This window comes from Salmo trutta, chromosome 32 (assembly GCF_901001165.1).
Source record: "Salmo trutta chromosome 32, fSalTru1.1, whole genome shotgun sequence".
NCBI classification, from domain to species: Eukaryota; Metazoa; Chordata; class Actinopteri; order Salmoniformes; family Salmonidae; genus Salmo; species Salmo trutta.
Genome location: NC_042988.1, coordinates 20,036,018 through 20,061,567, shown reverse-complemented (window position 1 = coordinate 20,061,567; position 25,550 = coordinate 20,036,018). Strand labels below are relative to the sequence as shown.

The window sequence follows — 25,550 nt, the reverse complement described above, 5'->3', positions numbered from 1 at the left end:
CGCCCCTACCCCTATGGAGGTAGGGGGGCCGTGCAAAGGGGCACCGGAGGAGGTGGCTCCTCCTGCACCAGCTGTGGTTGGAGAGGACACACGGCCGACCGGTGCTGGAGGAGCCAGTCTGGGAGTCGAGATGGCAGGCAGAACACTTCTCGGTCACCTCAGGTGAGTCAGCACCAGATTCACCCAGAACCCCCTGTTGGTCACGTGTTTTTACCTGTTTTGTTTACTAAATTTTTTCCCTCTTCCCAGCATAGGGCGCTAGTCGATTCAGGCGCAGCTGGGAATTTTATGGACCGTGGACTTGCCATTAAGCTGGGCATTCCGCGGGTGCCGATAGATTCCCCTTTCCCTGTGCACTCCCTAGATAGCCGGCCATTAGGGTCAGGGTTAGTCAGGGAGTCTACGGTGCCACTGGACATGGTAACGCAGGGGAATCATAAGGAACGCATTAGTTTTTTCCTTATTGATTCGCCTGCGTTTCCGGTGGTGCTGGGGGTCCCCTGGCTGGCTGGTCACAATCCCAGTATTTCGTGGAAACAGGGGGTTCTCCAGGGGTGGTCAGAGGAGTGTTCAGGTAGGTGTCTAGGAGTTTCCATAGGTGCCACGTCGGTGGAGAGTCCAGACCAGGTGTCCACCGTGCGCATTCCCCCTGAATACGCCGATTTGGCGATCGCTTTTTGTAAAAAGCGGGCGACTAAATTACCACCTCATCGACAGGGGGATTGTGCGATAGATCTCCAGGTTGACGCTGCGCTTCCCAGGAGTCACGTGTACCCCTTGTCACAGGAGGAGACTGCGGCTATGGAGACATATGTCACGGAATCCCTGGGACAGGGGTACATTCGGCCCTCCATCTCACCCGCTTCCTCGAGTTTCTTTTTTGTGAAGAAAAAGGAGGGAGGTCTGCGTCCGTGCATTGATTACCGAGGTCTAAACGCTATTACGGTGGGGTTTAGTTACCCACTACCTCTCATCGCTACGGCGGTGGAATCATTTCACGGAGCACAGTTCTTCACAAAACTGGATCTCAGGAGCGCGTATAATCTGGTGCGTATCAAGAAGGGAGACGAGTGGAAAACCGCCTTTAGTACCACATCAGGCCATTATGAGTACCCCGTCATGCCGTATGGGTTGAAAAATGCTCCAGCCGTCTTTCAATCCTTTGTTGACGAGATTCTCAGGGACCTGCACGGGCAGGGCGTGATAGTCTATATCGATGACATTCTGATATATTCCGCCACCCGCTCCGCGCATGTGTCCCTGGTGCGCAAGGTGCTTGGTAGACTGCTGGAGCATGACCTATACGTTAAGGCTGAGAAGTGTGAGTTTTCCAAACGAGCCGTCTCCTTTCTGGGTTATCGCATTTCCACCACGGGGGTGGTGATGGAGTGTGACCGCGTTAAGGCCGTGCATAATTGGCCGACTCCAACCACGGTGAAGGAGGTGCAGCGGTTTTTAGGCTTTGCCAATTACTACCGGAGGTTTATTCGGGGTTTTGGCCAGGTAGCGGCTCCGATTACCTCACTGCTGAAGGGAGGGCCGGTGCGTTTGCGATGGTCGACGGAGGCGGACGGAGCCTTCAAGAAGTTGAAGACGCTGTTCACCGACGCACCCGTGTTGGCGCACCCGGACCCGTCTTTAGCGTTCGTAGTGGAGGTGGACGCGTCCGAGGCTGGGGTGGGTGCCGTGCTATCACAGCGCTCGGGTGTGCCATTGAAACTCCGCCCCTGCGCTTTCTTTTCGAAGAAGCTCAGTTCGGCGGAGCGTAACTACGATGTGGGGGACAGGGAGTTGCTAGTAGTGGTCAAAGCTCTGAGGGTGTGGCGGCACTGGCTTGAGGGGGCTAAACACCCCTTTCTCATCTGGACCGACCACCGAAACCTGGAGTACATCCGGGCAGCGAGGAGACTGAATCCACGTCAGGCGAGGTGGGCCATGTTCTTCGCCCGGTTTAGGTTTACCATCTCCTATAGACCGGGTTCCCTGAATACTAGGGCCGACGCGCTGTCCCGTCTCTATGACACGGAGGACCGGCCCATCGATCCAACTCCCATCATTCCAGCGTCTAGGCTGGTGGCACCTGTGGTATGGGAGGTGGACGCGGACATCGAGCGGGCATTGGTGTTAGAACCTGCGCCTGCGCAGGTGCCCTTGGGGCGCATGTATGTGCCGCTCGGTGTTCGTGATCGTTTGATTCGGTGGGCGCACACGCTACCCACTGCGGGTCATCCTGGTGAGGCGAGGACAGTGCGGAGTCTAAGGGGGAAGTACTGGTGGCCCACCTTAGCTAAGGACGTGAGGTCCTATGTCTCTTCCTGTTCGGTGTGTGCCCAGAGTAAGGCTCCTAGGCATCTACCAAGAGGGAAGTTACAGCCCCTCCCCATTCCAAACGACCATGGTCGCACCTGTCCATCGACTTCCTGACAGATCTTCCCCCCTCTCAGGGGAACACGGCGATTCTGGTGGTTGTGGATCGGTTCTCTAAGTCCTGCCGTCTCCTCCCATTGCCCGGTCTCCCTACGGCCCTGCAGACTGCGGAGGCCCTATTTACCCACGTCTTCCGGCACTATGGGGTGCCGGAGGACATTGTCTCTGATCGAGGTTCCCAGTTCACATCCAGGGTCTGGAAAGCGTTTATGGAGCGGCTGGGGGTCTCGGTCAGTTTGACCTCCGGTTATCACCCCGAGAGCAATGGGCAGGCGGAGAGGGTGAACCAGGAGGTGGGCAGGTTCCTGAGGTCGTATTGCCAGGACCGGCCAGGGGAGTGGGCGAGGTATATTCCCTGGGCTGAGTTAGCCCAGAACTCACTTCGCCACTCCTCTACTAACATATCACCCTTTCAGTGTGTGTTAGGTTACCAGCCGGTCCTGGCACCATGGCACCGGAGTCAGACCGAGGCTCCTGCGGTGGAGGACTGGGTCCAGCACTCCAAGGAGACCTGGAGAGCCGTCCAGGACTCACTAAAGGAGGCCAGTGCGCGGCAGAAGAGGAGTGCTGACCGCCACCGCAGTGAGGCGCCCGTGTTCGCACCGGGAGACAGGGTCTGGCTCTCGACCCGGAACCTGCCCCTCCGCGTGCCCTGCCGGAAGCTGGGGCCGCAGTGTGTGGGGCCCTTCAAAGTCCTGAGGAGGATAAACGAGGTGTGTTATCGGTTGCAACTCCCTTCCTATTACCGTATTAACCCCTCGTTTCATGTGTCTCTCCTCAGGCCGGTGGTAGCTGGTCCCCTTCACGAAGATGAGGTGCCGGAGGTCCCTCCGCCCCCTCTGGACATCGGGGGGTCCCCGGCGTACAGCATACGGGCCATACTGGACTCGAGACGGCGGGCGAGGGGCCTACAGTACTTCGTTGACTGGGAGGGGTACGGCCCGGAGGAGAGGTGCTGGGTGCCGGTGGCGGACGTCCTGGACCCATCTATGTTGAGGGAGTTCCACCACCTCCGTCCGGATCGCCCTGCACCTCCCCCTCCGGGTCGACCTTGAGGCCGGTGTCGGCGCGCTGCGGGAGCCGCGCGTCAGGAGGGGGGTACTGTCACGATTCCCACCGACGGTGGCGCCCCCTCCTGCTCGGGTGGCGCTCGGCGGTCGTCGTCACCGGCCTATTAGCTGCCACCGATTCCCTTTTGCTTTTCCCTTTTTTTATTTTGTGACACCTGTGGTCAATTAGCCATTAGAGGGGCTATTTAGTTTAGCTGGCCCGCTCCTGTTCGTGCGGGATTAATGATTGTTTCTTTGACAGACGGCTTATGTTCGTGTCGACGTTGTTTGACGCCGTATGTACTTTCTCCCCTGTGTGTGGGAACATTTGTTTTTTGTGTGAGTGTATATTAAAAACACCACTACCCTGTGTTCGCTGCTTCCTGCGCCTCATTCCTCCTCCACGACTACCAAGCCGTAACATATAGGTGGACTGTTTCCTGTCAGTTAGATATGACTGTACCCAATTCAATGCTGCCTCCTTAAAACCATAATGCATTAATTTTGTCAAAATTATTTCATGATCCACTAAATCAAATGCTGCACTGAAATCTAAAAATAGTACCCCCACAAACTTGCCATTATCCATAGCATTGAGCCACTGGTCAGTCATGTCAACCAATGCAGTGGTAGTGGAGTGGAATGGTTTTTGCGATAAGCATGCTGATTGGCTGTAATCAGATCATTATTTTCCATATACTCCCATATTTGTCTACTCACAATACCCTCCAATATCTTACTGAGTGTAGGGAGTAGACTAATTGGTCGACTATAGTGTTAGAAAGAGAAAGGAGACAGAGACAGTAAGAGTGTGCCATAGTGTTAGAAAGAGAAAGGAGACAAAGACAGTAAGAGTGTGCCATAGTGTTAGAAAGAGAAAGGAGACAGAGACAGAGACAGTAAGAGTGTGCCATAGTGTTAGAAAGAGAAAGGAGACAGAGACAGTAAGAGTGTGCCATAGTGTTAGAAAGAGAAAGGAGACAGAGACAGTAAGAGTGTGCCATAGTGTTAGAAAGAGAAAGGAGACAGAGACAGTAAGAGTGTGCCATAGTGTTAGAAAGAGAAAGGAGACAGAGACAGTAAGAGTGTGCCATAGTGTTAGAAAGAGAAAGGAGACAGAGACAGTAAGAGTGTGCCATAGTGTTAGAAAGAGAAAGGAGACAGAGACAGTAAGAGTGTGCCATAGTGTTAGAAAGAGAAAGGAGACAGAGACAGTAAGAGTGTGCCATAGTGTTAGAAAGAGAAAGGAGACAGAGACAGTAAGAGTGTGCCATAGTGTTAGAAAGAGAAAGGAGACAGAGACAGTAAGAGTGTGCCATAGTGTTAGAAAGAGAAAGGAGACAGAGACAGTAAGAGTGTGCCATAGTGTTAGAAAGAGAAAGGAGACAGAGACAGTAAGAGTGTGCCATAGTGTTAGAAAGAGAAAGGAGACAGAGACAGTAAGAGTGTGCCATAGTGTTAGAAAGAGAAAGGAGACAGAGACAGTAAGAGTGTGCCATAGTGTTAGAAAGAGAAAGGAGACAGAGACAGTAAGAGTGTGCCATAGTGTTAGAAAGAGAAAGGAGACAGAGACAGTGAAGTAAGTCAGATAAAGAGAGAAAGTGGTAGAAAGCGAGTTCTGAAGAAAAGACTAAGAGCTTTTTTGGAAAATGCCATTGATGCATGAGATGAGACAAAGCAGGGTAAATCTGTGCTACCGTGGAGCTGGGCGTGTTGGTGCCATATCCAGAGGAGGGCAGAGATGCCAGGGACCATCGTCGACCATCCGCCCTTCAGAGTAGAAAAACAATGTACAGTATTAAACCTGAGAGCATCAGACTTATGCCCAACATCCTCAATGCATCCACCAATGGAACTAATATGGAAATATGCGAATGAGGCGGCGCCCGCATCCTGTATAACACAACTGATCCATAGTATTGTGTTAGTCATAAGAGCCATCCGAAGGGAGAGGGAATAGAGTGGAGTGGCCTGGCCATTGTGTTTCTATGGGGCTGCAGCATGCTGCAGTGACAGACAGGCAGAAAGATTTGATTAACACGAGGAGTGAGTACAGAAAGCTATTACTGCTCCTGCCTCTACTTCTCTAACTCTGACTGACTGACTGACTGACTGACTGACTGACTGACAAGACAAGGGATGACTGGATTGGACCTCTTCACATGTGTATGTTGTTGTGTATCTCAAACATACATACACACATTCCTACCTCCTGGCTAGGCTCTTTGGCTTCCTCTCACCACTGACTCTGAGAGGTGTGATCATTCTCACTGGGAGGTGCTAGACCTGCATCTAACAGGTATTCACCTCTCCCTCCCTCCCTCTCTCACACATACATACACACGCATGCATACACACACAGTGTCAGGGAGCTGTTACCTTCTGGAGGAGGCGAATGAGAAGTGTGCCGGGGTGCTGGAAGAGAAGTTGCGTGGGCTGTCCAGAGGGCTACTTCCTGGAAACATAAAGGAATGGGAATAGAGAAACAGACAGAGCATGAAAGGAGGAGAGGTACTGTATAATGACGTGTTTACAGTAAGATGTTTGCAGTCCGAGACGGCTGTAGTACGTACCGAGGTGTCCAGGGAGGGGCAGAGGAGAGTGTGGGCGGTGGGGCAGCGTGGGGGAGGTGGTGGACAGGATCAGACTCTTCCTGTTACTGGTACGACAACTGGAAACACAGAGAAAGACAAATAGAGGGAGTTTTATGAACAATGATGTATTAGCAGGAGACCTTCTGTGAAGGTTCAGTGTGGTACATAAAAGAGAGAGTGTGTTACTGCAAGTGTGTGTGCGTTTGTCTGTGGTTTAGTGTGTTCAAGTGTGTGTGTGTTTTCAAATGTGTGTGTGTGTTTGTGTGTGTGTATGTGTGTGTGTGGACATGTGCGTATGCAGGGCTCACTGCAGGAGGACCAAGACGATAAAGAAAATTCAATTTGCCATCAATCCCCAGCCGTCTCCTCTCATGCAAGATAAGGGTGAAGAGTAGAAAGGAGGGAGAGATACAGAGCGAGAGAGAGAGAGAGAGAGAGAGAGAGAGAGAGAGAGAGAGAGGGAGAATGGGAAGACAACAGGATCATCTCAAATCCATGGGAGAACCTCAATCCAAATTGGAACCGCCACTCCACACACTCTCCTCCATGTCATACTACACATGATGACTCTATCTGAGTCACACACAGGCGTTGTCAGTAATGGCACGGGCTCAGACCCATTTGAAACACACTCAGATAGCTCCATCACCAGCACTATGACACACTGCCCCATCCACTCTTTAATACTGTATGCACTACTAGTCAGTCAGTGTAGCTTGGCTTTACCGTCAAGGAAAGGAGGAGAGATGCTGCGTTCATATGCTGGTCGGATATAGGAAACTCGAAAATGTCCGACTTGCTGATTCATGGAACGCGGCAAGTGTATAACTACAACTAGTTAGAAAGATATTCCTAGTTCCATATAGCACGTGAATGCGGGAAGAGTCCTTCTGTTTTTACACATCCTGCCTCTGTCACACAGGGGAGAGGTTATACAGACATGCCTGTTGCCATAGCTGCAGGAACTAGGGGTGCTGAGGGTGCTAAAGCACCCCCTAAGAAATTTGGAAGAAAAAAATTATAGAAATAAAAATAAACATTTTTTAAAAATTATTCACAAAAGTGGCGCACTGGGCATTTACTAGTCCTTTATTAGCGGACCGGTGTAGCCCTCTGTAGCGAGGAAAGATTTTTTTTCCCCAAAAAGTGCCTCAAGCCTTGAACAATACAACATTTAACTGATTGAAAGTAAGGGGATATCAGTGAACAAATTCCATGGTCAAGGCTACGACGGTGCCAGAGCAATGAATGAAGCTTACTCACGTGTTAAAAGCGCACATCAGACCGGGAGCCTAATGGTTCTCAGGCAGGCTAAGCCCTTCATGTGTTTAAGTTTAGAAAACTATCTCTCCGCTGAAGTGACAGTTACAGGGTTGGTAAAAACAGCTTGATTGCCCTAGCAACATCCGGAAAACTGGGCAGAAGGGAATGGTGCTTCAAATACAGCAATTGTACAACATATTTAATTGAGTCTCTCATTCTCCTTCAACATATTATTGAAAGAGATAAATTGCATCAAAAAGTTATTTAACAATGTGCAATGTTTGATTTTCCAACTTTAATTACTGAACAAGTAATTACATTATTGCCGCCAGCAAGCAGTCTCAACATGGCAGCATTGCGACACCATGTATAGTGTCGTGAAATGTTAACATGAGGAAGGATGACCAAATAGGCATACCAATAAACATTTATCCATTAGCTAAAGCTCTAGGCTACATTCCTTGGCACCACAGAAAGCCCATCATCGAACAGATGTCGCAATTTCAGCACCATGGACAGTGATCAGCAGTCTATACTTTGTGAGTGCCTGTCTGGTTAACGGAAGGATGAACTCCTACCATGTGGGGATCCAGAGAAGCTGCTTTAAACCAGTGGCACAGATAGGGGGGTCTACCTGTGTCAGAGGACCTTCCCCTTTGCCATCCCACTCCTCAAGTGCCCTTTTGGGTATTTTTCTGTATACAGTTTTTGTCATTGTTGTTCTGAACCCACTGACCCCAAGTCGTCGTGATGTCATCAAGTAACACTTGATAACACTTGATTTAAATAGTCATCCATATTCGGTATGGTGGTTAACTGTTAACGTGACAATCCAATTGCTAACTCAACGACAAGCCGATGCTGATGACCAGTGCAACAGTGCTGCAATTCCATCGAGGTGCAATTCCCACTCTTTCTTCCTTCCAACTGGGCAGTAGCAGAGAGGCAGCAGTTGTGTCCCACACCTGTGTGAAGCTAGCCACAATAAGGATTAGCCACAATAGTGGAATTTGTGCTTCGCCTTCAAAATTAAAGTCCCCAATTAATACTGACCAAAACAAATAGAGATAGTGGAATAATGCCATATTTGGGCTAGATATTAATGCTAAACAAGGTTGGGATGTTGTTATATAACTTAAAAATAAACACAATCATTTATTAATTTGACAATAAACAGTAAAAAAAACAGTTAATTGGTGGCATAAATATATGCACATGTACAGCCTTGCCTATAGAGTGTGCTGTGCACCCATGAAATGGGGTATCAGACTACTGTACAGAGACACCCACAGAACACAACTATGTCAGATCTTGGGTATTCGGATTATGAGCTGACCCGAGAAGAATTATAATCTCCACTCAACTATTGCTACACGACATATGTCATCAATTTAGGGCACCAGGCATATGCATTCAGCCTTTTCCAGCACACAGGCAGATACGCGAGAGGAACTCTCCTTGACCACACACATACCCCCCCCCCCCCCCCCCCCCCACTATCACCACACCCCACTATCACCCACCCCACCGCCACACACACAGTTTCTTTGACGTTGTTTCAGAGGAGTGTTTTTCCGTCTGAATAAATGCAGAGTCATTGGGACTAATAGGCTGATTGCTGAGTCATGACGTGAGCTGACTGTAGGATCACCCAGTCGGACAGACACAGAGGCAGTCGCAGAGACAACCCCCTCTATTCCATTGGGAGACAGTGACAGAGTGCTGCTAGCAACCAATCACAGACAGTCTAGTCAGGCTGCAGGTAATGCTAATGATTAGCATGACTCTGCAACAAATCAGTTCAATCAACCCGTGTGTTTGTTCCATCTGTTTGTTTCAGTTGTGAAGATTGTACTCCTGTGCTTGTGGTTATTACTGAGAATGTTGATAAAGAGTTGATCACAAAACCAGCTGTTAGCCTAAACCCAAATATCACCAACCACTAACCAGAGAGAGGAGTTCATTCATTTTTGCTTTCATTACCTATCCTATAAAATATGATCTGTCATCAAGCTTATAGTTTTGGTAATTTACGATCTCGACTCTTTAGGCTTTGCTACTGATGGATGCCTCTGTAATCCTCTTTTGTGGCCCTCATCCCCAGCACTGGGCCTCTCCAGATTCAGTTCTAATTCAACGTGAGGGAGAGGCTTTGGAGACGTATTAATTAACGTTTCATTTCACTGCAGATGATGGTGGGAGCAGAAAGCGACAGCGAGCACATTAAACACTGTTTCACTTGGCTTTCATCCCGTTTGTGGTTAATTGTTTCTTCAGCAACTGGGGCTATTTAAAGGAGTGCAGGGCGCTCTGAGGCATCAGTGAGAAACCCAGAGTACAAAGAGCCTTACTGGCTGAGATTCTACTTTTGTGGTTCTCAGACTAGCAGGATAAATGCACTCTCAATGCCGTGGGAAATAAATAGGGCTAAGTGTTCACACAAATATGTGCACACAAAGGCATGCATGCAAACGTACACACATGCAATTTAAGATGCACTACATGCCCAAAAAGGTGTGGACAACCCTTTAAATTAGTGGATGCGGCTATTTCAGCAACACTTCTTGCTGACAGGTGTATAAAATCGAGCACACAACCATGCAATCTCCATAGACAAACATTGGCATTAGAATGGCCCATTCGGAAGAGCTCAGAGACTTTCAACGTGGCCCCGTCATAGGATGCCACCTTTCCAACAAGTCAGTTCGTCAAATTTCTGCCCAGCTAGAGCTGCCCAGGTCAACTGTAAGTGCTGTTATTGTGAAGTGGAAACGTCTAGGAGCAACAACGGCTCAGCCACGAAGTGGTAGGCCATACAAGTGCACAGAATGGGACCGCCGAGTGCTGAAGAGTGTAGCGCGTAAAAATCGTCTGTCCTCGGTTGCAACACTCACTAATGAGTTCCAAACTGCCTCTAGAAGCAACGTCAGCACAATAACTGTTCATCGTTAGCGTCATGAAATGGGTTTCCATGGCCGAGCAGCCGCCACAAGTCTAAGATCAACATGTGCAAAGCCAAGCATTGGCTGGAGTGGTGTAAAGCTCACCGCCATTGGACTCTGGAGCAGTGAAAACGCATTCATTCTCTGTAGTGATGAATCACACTTCACCATCTGGCAGTCTGACAGACATCTCTGGGTTTAGGGGATGCCAGGAGAACACTATCTGCCCCATGGTGCCAATTTTAAAGTTTGGTGGAGGAGGAACAATGGTCTGGGGCTGTTTTTCATGGTGAAGGGAAATCTTAACACTACAGCATACAATGACATTTTATTTTTTAACTAGGCAAGTCAGTTAAGAACAAATTCTTATTTACAATGACAGCCTACTGAGGAACAGTGTGTCAGCTCAGGGATTTGATCCAGCAACCTTTCAATTACTGTCCCAACACTCTAACCACTAGGCTACCTGCCATCCTGAATGATGATTCTGTGCTTCCAAGTTAGTGGCAATAGTTTGTCGAAGGCCCTTTCCTGTTTCAGCATGACAAAGCCCCCGTGCACAAAGCAAGGTCTATACAGAAATAGTTTGCTGAGATCGGTGTGGAAGAACATGATTGACCTGCACAGAGCCCTGACCTCAACCCCATCAGTACACCCCCTTACTCATTATTTCAAGGAAAATTAGTGTTGGTCTAATGGCTTTATATTTTAGGACCAGTCCCCAACGGCCCCGGGGCCCAGGCCCATTCTCTGATTGCTCATTCAGGGTCACAGGCAGACAGGACAGTGGGGAGATGTGGCTGTTTGTTTCAGCCCCAGTGACTAAGGCTGGACTGAACCGGCTGACTCCACACAACCTCCCAGCTGACAGGCTGCTCACTGCCTGGGGCTTCTCACTGAAGAGGAGGGAGGGAGATTGAGAGGAGGGAATAAATTAGGAGGGATGGAAAGGAAAGGAGAGATGGAGAAAGAAATATAGGTGGGGAGAAGACATGGAAAAGAACAAGGGCAAGGGAAGAAAGGGATGGATAAAGAAAAGAAAATCAAGTGGAAGAGAAAAAAGGAGGGAGGAAAGAGAGAGAGACAAAGAGACATGAGGTAGGGAAAGGGAGGATGTTCTCCCAGTGGTGCTCATCATCCTTGCAGGTGTAACCAGTGTGAAATGGCTAGCTAGTTAACGGTGCGCGCTAGTAGCGTTTCAATCGGTGACGTCACTCACTCTGAGACCTTGAAGTAGTTGTTTACCTGGTTGTCGATGTGTTCAGAGGGTCCCTGGTTCAAGTCCAGGTTGGGACGAGGAGAGGGACGGCAGCAACACTGTTACACAGGTGTAAGGTAAACATGACCCAGTTCTTTCACAGTGCTACACACACACACACACACACACTATAATGGAAACATAGCGAACACACACATTCACAAAAAAAACACAGGCCCTTCTGCTTGAACAAAATGCCTGACAAATAGGAGCCCTCATCACCTTATTTATGCTTATCCTCTGCCTTTTCATCTATTCCCCCTCTCTCTTCCTCCATTCACAGCAGAGGGAACAGACCTCATTAACACTGAGCAAACCAAACCACGTCTCCCTCCATGCTAACAAACAGGCAGATGCAATATTGTATTTATATGGATGAGATGACAAATTTGAAACTGACTATATTCTGAAGGACAAAGAGAATGCGAGAAAGTGAAAGGGAGCAAGAAACAGAGACACACAGAGCTGCGATGGAGGGAGGAAAAGAGAGAGAGAGAGAGAGCATCTGAGGTTAAGTTGAGGTACAGCAGGTGTTTACATCTGGCACTGGAGAGATGGATAGAGGAGGGGGGAAGAGATGGGTGGAGAAGAGCTGAGACTGGTAGAGGAAAGGAGGGGAAAGATGGATAGAGGGTAGCGTGAGCGATGGGTGGAGAAGAGCTGAGACTGGTAGAGGAAAGGAGGGGAAAGATGGATAGAGGGTAGCGTGAGCGATGGGTGGAGAAGAGCTGAGACTGGTAGAGGAAAGGAGGGGAAAGATGGATAGAGGGTAGCGTGAGCGATGGGTGGAGAAGAGCTGAGACTGGTAGAGGAAAGGAGGGGAAAGATGGATAGAGGGTAGCGTGAGCGATGGGTGGAGAAGGGGAGATATTAGTAGAAGAAAGGAGGGGAGAGAGATTTAGGTAGAATAGGAGACTGGGTACAGGAGAGGTGGGAAGGAGGTAGAGGAGAGAGTTAGTGGAGAGGAGAGAGCACTGAGCGGTGGGCTCAGATCACATGTTGGCTTGTTGCTACGCAATGTGCACCAGGGGAGACACAGATAAGAGTTGAGAGAGGGTGACCAGTGAGAGGAGGAGAGGAGACAGAGAGTGACACCCGACTCCGTAGTTATTCAAGTTCACAGACCATGTGAGATGAAAATAAAATGACAAAGGAGAAGCAATAATGTGAAAGAGAGAAGGAACAAAATACGGTGAATGTATGATGTGGTTGCAATAAGATTTTTTTTAAATGGTGTAAACAATTGCTACAATAGTACCAAAGATTTTTGAAACTAACCCAAGATAGACCACAGTCTGTCGTTTCCATTGTGAGCAAATGAAGCATAGTGGGTAGAACAAGCATGGAGGTGGGCAGAGCCAAGCACGAGCTAGCGAAATCCTACTGGCGTGGTCTAGCATGTATTAGCATATTTCCGTAGGGAACGCCTACTCTGCGAAGTGTGCGTGTGCAATAACTAAATTTGCCCCTGCACTCCTTCTAAGGGACTGTACGTTATTTATAATGAGGGATACCTGAAGAAAATCAGACCACTCTGAAATGAAAATGGATGGCCCTCCCTTCAGTAAAATATATTTTTACCCAACCCTACCTGAACGCTTGAAAAAAAACAAGTGACCCTCCCCTAGACCCAAAATAATAGTGGATAGCAGAGGACATGCCTAGCATTTACCCTCACTCCTAGCATAGACCAGAGCCTTAAGATTTGCAGTTTTAGAAACTGTCCTTCATTTTGTAAGCATTAGTCTACATGGCAAAGTAGCCAGAAGGTTGTGGATTCACATTACACCATGGACAAGGGTAGCTGTGAAAAGATCTCCATTATAATTAAAATACTGCATGAATGTATCACCTTATTTGTGGTCTGAGAAACAAATTGCCTTTTATAAAAGCATTTCATGCAATTCTACATTATTTTACATGACTGGAAACAAGCAGAATCTTTTAATAGCACAACAGTGCATGACAACTAATGAGCACATGCTGCAGCACCAGAGAGGTTGTGATTTCTATACAGGATGTTGTTAAAAAAGAGGATAGTCTAAGTTTGTGCTGAAGTTGTCCATCAACTGTAAAAATTGAGCGCAACAGAACCAGTTACAACTGTTGTTTCTAAAAGTAAATTCAAAGGCAGAGGTTGTGATTGACTGTATAGGCTAATAAGGAATTTTTCATTTCATTATTATTTAATTCTAAATAAAAATAAAAATTTAACTGCAGAGGAGTATTTCTGCCTGTAATAATCCCCTTTTGTGGGGAAAAACTCATTCTGATTGGCTGGGCCTGGCTCCCCCATGACTGCGCTCCTGTCCAGTCATGTGAAATCCACTGTGGTGTAAAGTACTTAAGTAAAATATACTTGCTATACTATACCTGGCTATCAGCGGAGCCTTGTCTGGCAGCGAAACAGTTAAATATAAAAGTAGTTTTTTGGGGGTATCTGTACTTTACTTTACTATTTATATTTTTGACAACTTTTATTTTACTTCACTACATTCCTAAAGAAAGTAATGTACTTTGTCCTCCATATATTTTCCCTGAAACCCAAAAGTAGTCGTTACATTTTGGATTCTTAGCAGGACAGGAAAAAGGTCCATTCATGCACTTATTAAGAGAACATCCCTGGTCAACCCTAGTGCCTCTGATCTGGTGGACTCACTAAACACACATGCTTGGTTTGTAAATGATGTCCTAGCGTTGGTGTGTGCCCCTGGCTATCCATAAAATAAAATAAAAAACAAGAAAATGGTGCTGTCTGGTTTGCTTAATATAAGGAATTTAAAATGATTTATACTTTTACTTTTGATATTTAAGTATATTTTAGCAATTACATTTACTTTTAATACCTAAGTAAATTTAAAACCAAATACTTTTATACTTTTATTCAAGTAGTATTTTACTGACTTTCACTTTTATTTGAGTCATTTTTTATTAAGGTATCTTTACTTTGACTCAAGTATGACAATTGGGTACTTTTTCCACCCCTGGTATGTTGTTTAATAGCTTGTTGAAATGTTGATCGTCAATTAGTGACAGGATCACACATTACTTCCTAAGAAAAGTACATGTTTTGTCTCCTCGGCTATAGAATGTTGTAGTGCAGCCTCTGAATGGCATAGAAACAAACCAAAGATATCCCTTCAGCATCGGAGTCACATCTTTCCCCTGCATTTTATAGCTTGCTTCTAGCATAAAGCTCTGCGGACTAAAGTGTTGATATAGATCGCATTATATAATCAGGCCTTTTTAAAAAACATTTATCTAAAGCTAACAAGGGGTAGGCTCAGTGGCAATTTTAGCCTGTAATTCCTGGTGGGGCTAACTCCCCCCCAAAAATGAATTGCACTATAACGGTGACAAACAGTGCCCACACAAAGCTATCCCAACAGCAGAGCATTCTTTTCAGCACCATGGGGTGAATCCTTACCATTGCTACACCTGGCTATCAGCGGAGCCTTGTCTGGCACCGAAACAGTTAATTCAGCCTCATTTACTGCCTTTAAAAAACAGCTAATATTTTTTATTTAACTAGGCAAATCAGTTAAGAACAAATTCTTATTCTCAATGACAGCCTAGGAACAGTGGGTTAACTGCCTTGTTCAGGGGTAGAATAACAGATTTTTACCTTGTCAGCTCGGGGATTTGATCATGTAACCTTCAGGTTACTAGTCCAACGCTCTAACCGCTAGGCTACCTGCCGCCCCGCATGGCTGACTTGCTTAAACAAATGTGGTTTCTACTGACAATTTAGACGTACAAACTATGACATAAGGGGACGATGAGTGGATAAGAGGCTATCCATAATTTCGATTAAGACATTAATGAGCGAGCTAGGATGGATGTAGTCAATATAACTATTTGTTCAGCACTTCTGAAATGTACAGCAACAGAATTCAGAACATGGGCCGTTCTTACAGTATTCTCCCTGTACACCAAGTCAGAACCGTAGGATAAATAAAGTGTGCATATGAGCAGACAATGAAAGCTCTTACAATATTCAATGATGACATTTCACTAAAACAGGCTATAGGCTACATGTGCACCACCAAGTCAGAACAAATGGCTAAATTATGAGGGGAAAAGGGGCCAAATTATTAGGGTGAGGTACATTGGCTAATAACAGCTTACTACACAACATACACTTAGTATTACTTTCTTAGCTACAGTATACATATCTCCCTGGCATTTTACAGCATTTATGCAGCAGCATACAATACATTTTTGAACTCACCATGTTGTGCTGTGCTCACTTGAACAGAAGGGTGGTGCGGAGGTCCTTTGTGGGCAAATTATGTCATCAAACTTTGTCATCAAAGTCTGGCATTCTCTGGATTTATGGTGCTTTCAAGACACCTGAAAACTCAAAGAAAAAAACCCAAAGTCGAATCATGATGTTAGTGATCTTCAGGTCGGAGCTCTAGAAAGAGGCTCAAGTTCCAGACTTGGAATTCCAAGTTGGATGACTGTTCAAAACGTATTTTCCCAGTTCATTTTTTTCCAAGTTCCCAGTTGTCTTGAACGCACTGAAGTCTGAGATTTCCCATTTCCGAGTTTCCAGTTGTTTTGAACAAGGCAGAAGTCATGCTGGATTGACAGCATGACCAATGTATTCAACCTTATCTGGCCCATCGTGTTAAATGTTTATCCTTTTAAGCTTGGAAAAGAGATGCTTTAACCAAGACCTTTCTGTGACCTTTCTGTGCCACTGGAAGCACTGAGCCAATCATTTTTGGCTGTGAAAATAACAAACATATATCTGGCACATCCCTGAATGTAAAGGTCTACCGCCAGCACATAGATTTACTATTGCAATAGGTTTGGTTATTTTTTTATTGAACTAGGCAAGTCAGTTAATAACAATAATCTTTACTCTTATTTACAATGATAGCCTACCCCGGCCAAACCCTCCCTAACCCGGATGACGCTGGGTCAGTTGTGCACCGCCCAATGGGACTCCCAATCATGGCCAGTTGTGATACAGCCCAGGATCGAACCCGGGTCTGTAGTGACGACTCTAGCACTGCGATGCAGTGCCTTAGACTACAAATTACATGACCCTCCTCTAGACAAAATAGAAAAATACTAAACCCTCCCCCTGACTGAAATTGTAAAAGCATGACCCTCCCCCATTTTCAACCAGGTAACAATTGTGTACATATCGACCACTCCCTAAACAATTACATTTTTTCTCAACTTTGGCAAAGGGTAAAGTCTAAAAACTTAGTCCAGTTTTCATCTATGAGAAAATGTGCAGAATGTCAAAACCCATCTTGCTACATCTTCTCCCACTGCCGGCCACTAGGCTTCCTCTCATCACCATATTTGGCGGTGAGTGGAAATTCCAACCGTATGCTTCAGATTTATACATCCGGTGAAACATCTAGCTCATTGTTCTATCTGTGTTAGTACTGTATAGGCTACACTATGTGACCACAATCGATGACATACCAAGCAAAGAAAACCAGGGTAGAGAGAAGAATATTACAGTGAAAAAGAAAGTGCCTTGTCTTGTCCTCGATCCTGATACTCAACACCTATACCCATCTAGAGCCATCAAGAATCTTCTCAGTCAATCTAAAATCCCACATTCCTTCCATCACCCAGCATGCTCTCCTCCTGACCTCCATGGGCTGGGACAAAGTCGCCAGCATCAGCACATCACAGCAACCCAATCTGGACAGACACCCGAGGAGAGGCGATGCCACCCCAGCCTGGAAAACTGTCTACACTACTACTGAAATACTGCTACTGTAATGGATATACGGAGCTGAGAGTTCCTAAAAACACACATAGAGATAAAGATGCGAAAATGTACAGTATATTTTATATATGAGGGAACCTTTGTCCCAGCCTACTGTATGTCTACACTTTATATACAGATGATGGATGTGGCTTTATTGTCCCTGAGAGTTTAAACACTGACAGATGTTGAAATGGACATGCCAGCCCCCAAGCAGAGCTCTGGCTAACACAGCTTTGTCACATCTCCACTGGACCACATAATGTGTTAAATGTCAAATTGTGTGGCCTAATTTCATTACCATACAGCTGATGTTAAAGCCTTGTTAGCTTGTAGCTAGCTAGTTAGCTAACATTACTGGCTAACATTAGTTGGCTAGCTAACTGGCAATAGCACCCAAGGACGTTCACTATCTTATTTGTGCTTATTTGTTTGTGCTCTGATTACATGCAAGTTTCAAGGCCAACAGTTTACACAGATGACTTCAGCCATGTGGAAAACCTTCCATAGCAAAATATAGCAAGCTTCCTTTGTTTGTAGCTAGCCTCTCATCCGACTGGTGAAAGCTAGCTACTAGCGCTGTTGCTGCGCAATCCAAGTGCTTTGGTCTGGTTTTAGAACTCTTAAAAACCGGGCTTAAAAGATGCCCAGCTAGCAATGAGAAATCTGCCCAGAAGGGGGGTGGGGCATAACTGGTTGAATCAGCTCAGAATCGGGTGCAGGACTCGGCCGGAAATCAAAATTAATGATTGACCAGAATCGGCCCGATGCATCCATCTACCGGAATTCAGCCGACTTTGCCGGCATTTTACCAGAATCCCTCCAGAAGAGGCTCGATGCAATTTTAAATAAATGTATAACATTTTTCCTGATTTAGTCATTTTTAATATTACTATAATACATTTTATACATACAAATTATACACATCCACCATTTTTTTTAAAATAACTGAATGAATGAATTCATTCATTTATTACCCCCTTTCATCATATCTAATTGTCTTGTCCCATCGCTGCAACTCCCGTACGGCCTCAGGAGCGGCGAAGGTTGTGAGCCCTGCATCCTCCGAAACACAACCCGGCCAAGTCTCACTGCTTCTTGACACAATGCATGCTTAACCCGGAAACTAGCCGCACCAATGTGTCAGAGGAAACACAATACACCTGGTGACCGTGTATGCGCCTGGCCTGCCACAGTAGTCGCTACAGCGCGATGGGAGAAGGACATCCCGGCCGTCCAAACCCTCCCCGAACCCGGATGACACTAGGCCAATTGTGTGTCACCTCAGGGCAGGGTAGCCTAGTGGTTAGAGCGTTGGACTAGCAACCGCAAGGTTGCAAGTTTGAATCCCCAAGCTGACACAGAGGTACAAATCTGTTGTTCTGCCCCTGAACAAGGCAGTTAACCCACTGTTCCTAGGTTGTCATTGAAAATAAGAATTTGTTCTTAACTGACTTGCATAAATAAATAAAGCTAAAAAAGTGGGTGTCACGTCTGGCATGGGTATTGAACCAGCATCTCTAGCGATGCAGTGTCTTAGACCACTGCACCACTCAGGAGGCCCCGTTTTAATGCTCAAAATACTACTTAAAGAATTTTATTTAAATGTTAATTTTATTTTTATCACAGAAACAATGAGAAAATATGGAAAAATAAATAAATAATGAAATGTTAATTAATTAGCCTGTGTAATCATCTGCCAGAGAGTAACCACAATCAGCCCGAGCCCCAAGTAATACATTTGGGCTAAATCACTCACACCGGAATCGGCCCGAGCTCAATCCCCACAACCTAGCCAAAAGTAACACTGCCGAAGGTGGCCCAGACTCGGGCCACATGATGTCGACCAAGTCTAACTCTCAGCCGAGTGCCCCGACTCTCAGCCCAGATCCACTGTACTAGCTGGGTGTTAGCGTTGTCAGAAATGTAACAAAAGGGTAGCACATCGTCGGTTCTTAATGGACAGAAATGAGCACGTGAGATTGATAAATTATACATTTAACCAAAACTGTTGCCCCTACAAACATGTTCAGTCCAAAAGGTGGCAGTCACTTTATGGACGCTGTAGTCTTGTTCTTGTCCGACTCCTAGATAGAGCTAGGTCGGGGAAAGACATTTTATTGTTTTCCTAATTCTAACAACCCAGATGGCTCATGACCAGAGGCAGGGAGTGTGTTGTGTACCTGAATTTAACATTGAGCTTCAACCAATGCCATACTGTTGTGGGGGCTATAGCCAGTTAAGAGAAGTCACAACTGACCATAGATCAGTGTCTAGGGCAGTGATATTCAAACTATGTATTCGCCAAGAGTTTCTGGCCACCCCATCTGCACTCCAATAAAGAAAGAAACCAATAAATACATTTACTCAATAAAATAACCATTTTCAAATGATCTTTCTCAAAAACGTTTGTATTTTGTCCCATACAATAATCTTCACTCTTATTTATTTATTTATTTATTTATTATTACAACCCCAACATTGAATACCACTGGTCTAGGGGCTTACTTCAAAGCTAGAACAGCTTTTGATGTTGCAGTCTCAGAGACAAAACATTAGCTTCTTGTTATTGTCTTTTATTAACAAAGATCCCTTATTTTGTCTAGAAACATAGAGGCTGACAGAGAAACAGGACAGTGTCAAGAGTGGCATTCTTCAGATTCAGTATTGAGGGGGTAGACTTTTCCTGGAACTGAAGTCAGGCTCCGACGGGACTAAAGAAGATCAAAGAGAATAAAAGCCCCATTACTCCACAGAATGGATTTTTACTCTAAGAGAGGAGTAATGCTACCACTTCCACAAAAGCTACTGCTATTGAATCCAAACATCCCCGGAGAGACAGGAGACCACTCAGAAGGTGGGATTCTTTAGTCTGGCCCAGGTATCTTGACACCCCACTTACCTCCTTTGATGTGTGATATGTGTGGTATTGGTTGAAGGTAGATTCAGAGAAATGACATTGCCACGAGCAGCACCGGAGATATATTGAGATAAATGAGATGCAAGACTTCACTCTCACAGTCACACACAGTATCTGAATATGTGCACGGGTTCGCTTCACACTGTGAACAACATGGCAGCCAGGGCACCAAACAGTGGAGAAGTTGAGCCTTGTGCTTCAATGCTCTTAGTTGTTGCGGAAATTGACCCACTACGCTCTTTACTTTCTGCATCTACCTCATATTACTGAGTCTACCTTTAAGTACTGTGTAATAGTGGTCTGATGGCCTTGTTTGTTTGTAAGGGTTAAGATGTGGCCATTAGAGAGGGAGAGGTATGTGTAGGTGTGTGGAGGTGTGTTTGTGTGTGTGTGTGTGTTCTAGGGAGGGGTTGGGGATGGAGACGTGTTGTTTTCGCTCTGATCTTTTTTGTGATGAGGTACACCTGAGCCCAGCACCTGAGGGACATACACTGTCTGATTATCAACACTCATTATCTCTCCTTTTATCTCTCCTTCCCTCTTTATCTTCTTTACCTCTCACTCCTTCCATCCTGAACACATCCACCCACTACATCTGTATTTAGCTCACACACACATGGAAACACACACACCCCCACATAAAAAGAGGAGAGACTCGTGTGCACGCATGTGCCTGACTACAGCTGAATAGACACTCATCCCAGGACGTTCTCTCGCTCACTAGCTCTCTTTCTGTCATCCTCTCTTTCGTGTTTAAACTGTAAAGAGCTGGATACAGACAGAAAGAAAGAAGGAGAGGGAAAGAGAGAGAGAGAGAGAGAAAGAGAGAGAGAGAGAGAGAGAGAGAGATAGAGAGAGAGAGAGAGAAAGAGAGAGAGGCCTGTGCATGTCTTCACTGCTCACATAACCCCAGTGTGTTGGTCCTTAATGGAGGCTGAGATAGAGATATTACCCCTGGGCCCTGTGCTCTTACTCACTCCCTCACTCTCCCTCTCTCTCATTTTCTCTAACGCTTTCTTTCTCCCTCACTCTCTCTCCTCACTTGCTAAGCCACTTTGACTTGAGGATGTGACTGGAAGATAATGTAGTGTGATAATGGCATGTCCATTCAAAACAAATAGGGAATGATGTTGATAACTTAACTGCTAACTTAAAATGGTAACACAGGCCGATATATCTATTACACTGCAGTGTAATTGGAATATAGACATGTGTTTGAAAATAATAATATAGGGGCACTATGAGATGATTGAACACACAAATTCATATGAAACTACTACCATCAGCACAACAGACTTCTTGTTAATCAGCATGCTGACTAAGTCAAGTATTTTCTGTCTGGTGGGTGTTTGTGTGTGTTGGTGTGTGTGTTAAAACTGCAGTAATAACAGGCCAGAGGCAGCCTAATCCCTGGCCAATCAGCAGGAGAGAATGAAGTCATTGAGAGTCAGAGGGACTGGGGCACAGTAGGGGAACTTCTCTGAGATTAAAGCAAAATGATGTTGATCATGGCTAGAACTAACTGTTTTATAATATTCTGTGTCAGAGAGCTACAGTTGAAGTCGGAAGTTTACATACACCTTAGCCAAATAGATTTAAACTCAGTTCTTCACAATTCCTGACATTTAATCCTAGTAAGAATTCCCTGTCTTAGGTCAGTTAGGATCACCACTTTATTTTAAGAATGTGAAATGTCAGAATAATAGTAGAGAGAATGATTTATTTCAGCTTTTATTTCTTTCATCACATTCCCAGTGGGTCAGAAGTTTACATACACTCAATTCGTATTTGGTAGCATTGCCTTTAAATTGTTTCACTTGAGTCAAATGTTTAGGGTAGCCTTCCACAAGCTTCCCACAATAAGTTGGGAGAATTTTGGCCCATTCCTCCTGACAGAGCTGGTGTAACTGAGTCAGGTTTGTAGGCCTCCTTGCTCACACACGCTTTTTCAGTTCTGCCCACAAATGTTCTATTGGATTGAGGTCAGGGCTTTGTGATGGCCACTCCAATACCTTGACTTCGTTGTCCTTAAGCCATTTTGCCACAACTTTGGAAGTATTCTTGGGGTCATTGTACACTTGGGAGACCCATTTGCGACCAAGCTTTAACTTCCTGACTGATGTCTTGAGATGTTGCTTTAATATATCCACATAATTTTCCTTCCTCGTGATGCCATCTATTTTGTGAAGTGCACCAGTCCCGCCTGCAGCAAACCACCCCCACAACATGATGCTGCCACCCCCGTGCTTCACGGGTGGGATGGTGTTCGTCGGCTTGCAAGCCTCCCCCTTTTTCCTCCAAACATAACGATGGTCATTATTGCCAAACAGTTCTATTTTTGTTTCATCAGACCAGAGGAAAGTTCTCCAAAAAGTACGATCTTTGTCCCCATGTGCAGTTGCAAACCGTAGTCTGGCTTTTTTATGGCGTTTTTTGAGCAGTGGCTTCTTCCTTGCTGAGCGGCCTTTAAGGTTATGTCGATATAGGACTCGTTTTACTGTGGACATAGATACTTTTGCACCTGTTTCCTCCAGCATCTTCACAAGGTCCTTTGGTGTTGTTCTGGGATTGATTTGCACTTTTCGTACCAAAGTATGTTCATCTCTAGGAGACATAACGCGTCTCCTTCCTGAGCGGTATGACGGCTGCGTGGTCCCATGGTGTTTATATTTGCATACTATTGTTTGGACAAATGAACGTGGTACCTTCAGGCGTTTGGAAATTGCTCCCAAGGATGAACCAGACTTGTGGAGGTCTACAATTTTTCTTCTGAGGTCGTGGCTGATTTCTTTGCCTTTTCCCATGATGTCAAGCAAAGAGGCACTGAGTTTGAAGGTAGGCCTTAAAATACATCCACAGGTATACCTCCAATTGACTCAAATTATGTCAATTACCCTATCAGAAGCTTTTAAATCCATGACATTATTTTCTGGAATTTTCCAAGCTGTTTAAAGGCACAGTCAACTTATTGTATGTAAAGTTCTGACCCACTGGAATTGTGATACAGTGAATTATAAGTGAAATAATCTGTCTGTAAACAATTGTTGGAAAAATTACTTGTGTCATGCACAAAGTAGATGTTATAACCGACTTGCCAAAACTATAGTTTGTTAACAAGAAATTTGTGGAGTAGTTGAAAAACGAGTTTTAATGACTCCAACCTAAGTGTATGTAAACTTCCGACTTCAACTGTACGTATCCCCTTACAGTCATTGCTCAACAAAGAGTTTATATTAGCATCACTGAGTCAAACTGATTCAAACAGAGCCATGGATATAATCAAACAGTCACTTTCATTTGAGTCATTGATTAGTAGAAACTATATTAACCTTTGGGATAAGGGGCGGTATTTTCACGTCCGGATGAAAAGCATGCCCAAAGTAAACTGCCTGCTACTCAGACCCAGAAGCTAGGATATGCATATAATTGGTCGATTTGGATAGAAAACACTCTAAAGTTTCTAAAACTGTTAAAATAATGTCTGTGAATACAACAGAACTTATTTGGCAGGCGAAACCCAGAGGACAAACCATCCAGAATTTTTTTGGGGAGTTCACTGTGTTTTCTATTGGTTTTCTATGGTAAACTAGATTCATGAGGCACCTGGTTGCAGTTCCTATGGCTTCCACTAGATGTCAACAGTCTTTAGAAATTGGTTGATATTTTTCCTTTGAGAAATGAAGAAGTATGGCTATTCAGAATGAGTGTCAATCCAAGTGGACTCTTTTGTTTGGGGCGCGCGACCTGTAGCTCGCGCCACTTTGATTTTATCCGCTACTGAACACAGTATATTCAGTCTTAAATTTGATAGATTATTTACGTTTTAGGATACCTAAGGATGGATTAGGAAAGTTCTTTGAAATGTTTGGACAAAGTTTACAGGTAACTTATTAGATCATTTGTAGTCATGTTGGGCGAGTTGGAACCGGTGTTTTTCTGAATCAAACGCGGCAAATAAATTTACATTTTGGGGATATAAAAAAGGAGTTTATCGAACAAAAGGACTATTTGTGATGTTTCTGGGAAATATTGGAGTGCCAACAGAAGAAGATCTTCAAAGGTAAGGCATGAATTATATCGTTATTTCTGACTTTGTGTTTGTGTTTGTATGGTGGGGTGTTGTCCTCAGATAATCACATGGTTTGCTTTCGCCGTAATAATTTAATTTGAATTTCGTGCTCTGCAATTTCACCGGATGTTTCACTAAACGTTCCGCTAGTAGCCGTAACAGGTTTTAAGCCTCAAATAATGCTACAGTCCTATCTTAGCTGGATGTCTGTAGAACCACTGACACAGCAATCTTCATAAACACTACTCTAAGCCACTCGACAGCCTCACTCAGCAGAACTGGGCAGAAATACAAAACCAGATGGACACTCACACACACACACACACACGCACGCACGCACGCACGCACGCACACACACACACACACACACACACACACACACACACACACACACACACACACACGCATGCGCACGCACGCACACACACACACACTTACACACACTCGGTGACATTATAAGCACAAACACATCAGTCGCACTGTCAATGCTAACCACCTCCTCATGTACACTTAGCTGATACACAAACACAGAGAGGGAGAGAAACACAGATAGATGAGGTGATGGAGAGAGGGAGGGATAAGAGAAGGATAAAAACAAAAGGGAGGATAGGGAACAACATCACGTATTACAAAGACAGAATCCCCCCACCCCTCAGGACACACTGACCTATTTAACAGTGCCCTTTGTTTTATATTGTACCTTTTGGTGCGTCGGAACATGTTGCTTGCGTAGTGAGAGTAGCTTAGCGTAATGCTAAGCAACGAGAGCCGTTGAGAAGTGAGAGTCAGGAAGCAGCAGGGTCCCTTGAAAATGTCATCGCAAACGCTCCCTCAACCTTTAGATATGCACCGGTGTCTGAGTGATGTGGCGGTGGACAAACGACAGTAAAGGAGAGGGAGGGAGGGAGGGAGGGAGGGAGGGAGAGAGAGAGAGAGAGAGAGAGAGAGAGAGAGAGAGAGAGAGAGAGAGAGAGGGGGGATGGAGGGAGGGAGGGAGGGAGGCTGAGGCTGTCTTTGATTTTAAATAGGAACAAAAAAGCAGACAGGGAATTGTGGATCGTGTCTCAAGGGTAAGGGCCATGGCAAGAGAAGGGATGATGAATTCATTATCCCAGGGAGGAGGAGAAGACACTCAAAGAAGTCCAGAGCGTGTTAATTGAAGCTGATGCTAGGAGGTGGTAGAGGTGTGTGTGTTTATCTGCAATATGTGTGTATACAAGTGGACGTGTCGTACATAACAAAAACCAGATATTTTAGATTAGATATGTGCACATCCATTCCATAATTC

At 45.4% G+C, this 25,550-nt stretch overlaps 1 protein-coding gene across 5 annotated transcripts in view; it reads right to left on the bottom strand.

The window, feature by feature from the left end:
* The window catches only part of LOC115171352 (microtubule-associated serine/threonine-protein kinase 1), a 64,006-nt gene that overhangs the window by 26,608 nt on the left and 11,848 nt on the right, over positions 1–25,550 (bottom strand). For 4 of the 5 annotated variants that reach the window (XM_029728080.1, XM_029728081.1, XM_029728085.1 and 1 more), the window contains exons 3-5: positions 6,050–6,147; positions 5,856–5,931; positions 5,174–5,246 (exon numbers count right to left, since the gene is read on the bottom strand). In XM_029728080.1, coding sequence (XP_029583940.1) covers positions 5,174–5,246; positions 5,856–5,931; positions 6,050–6,147 — 247 coding nt within the window. Of the gene's footprint in view, positions 1–5,173; positions 5,247–5,855; positions 5,932–6,049; positions 6,148–24,962; positions 25,035–25,550 lie in introns of those variants that run through there. The other variant, XM_029728083.1, reaches the window with a different exon arrangement.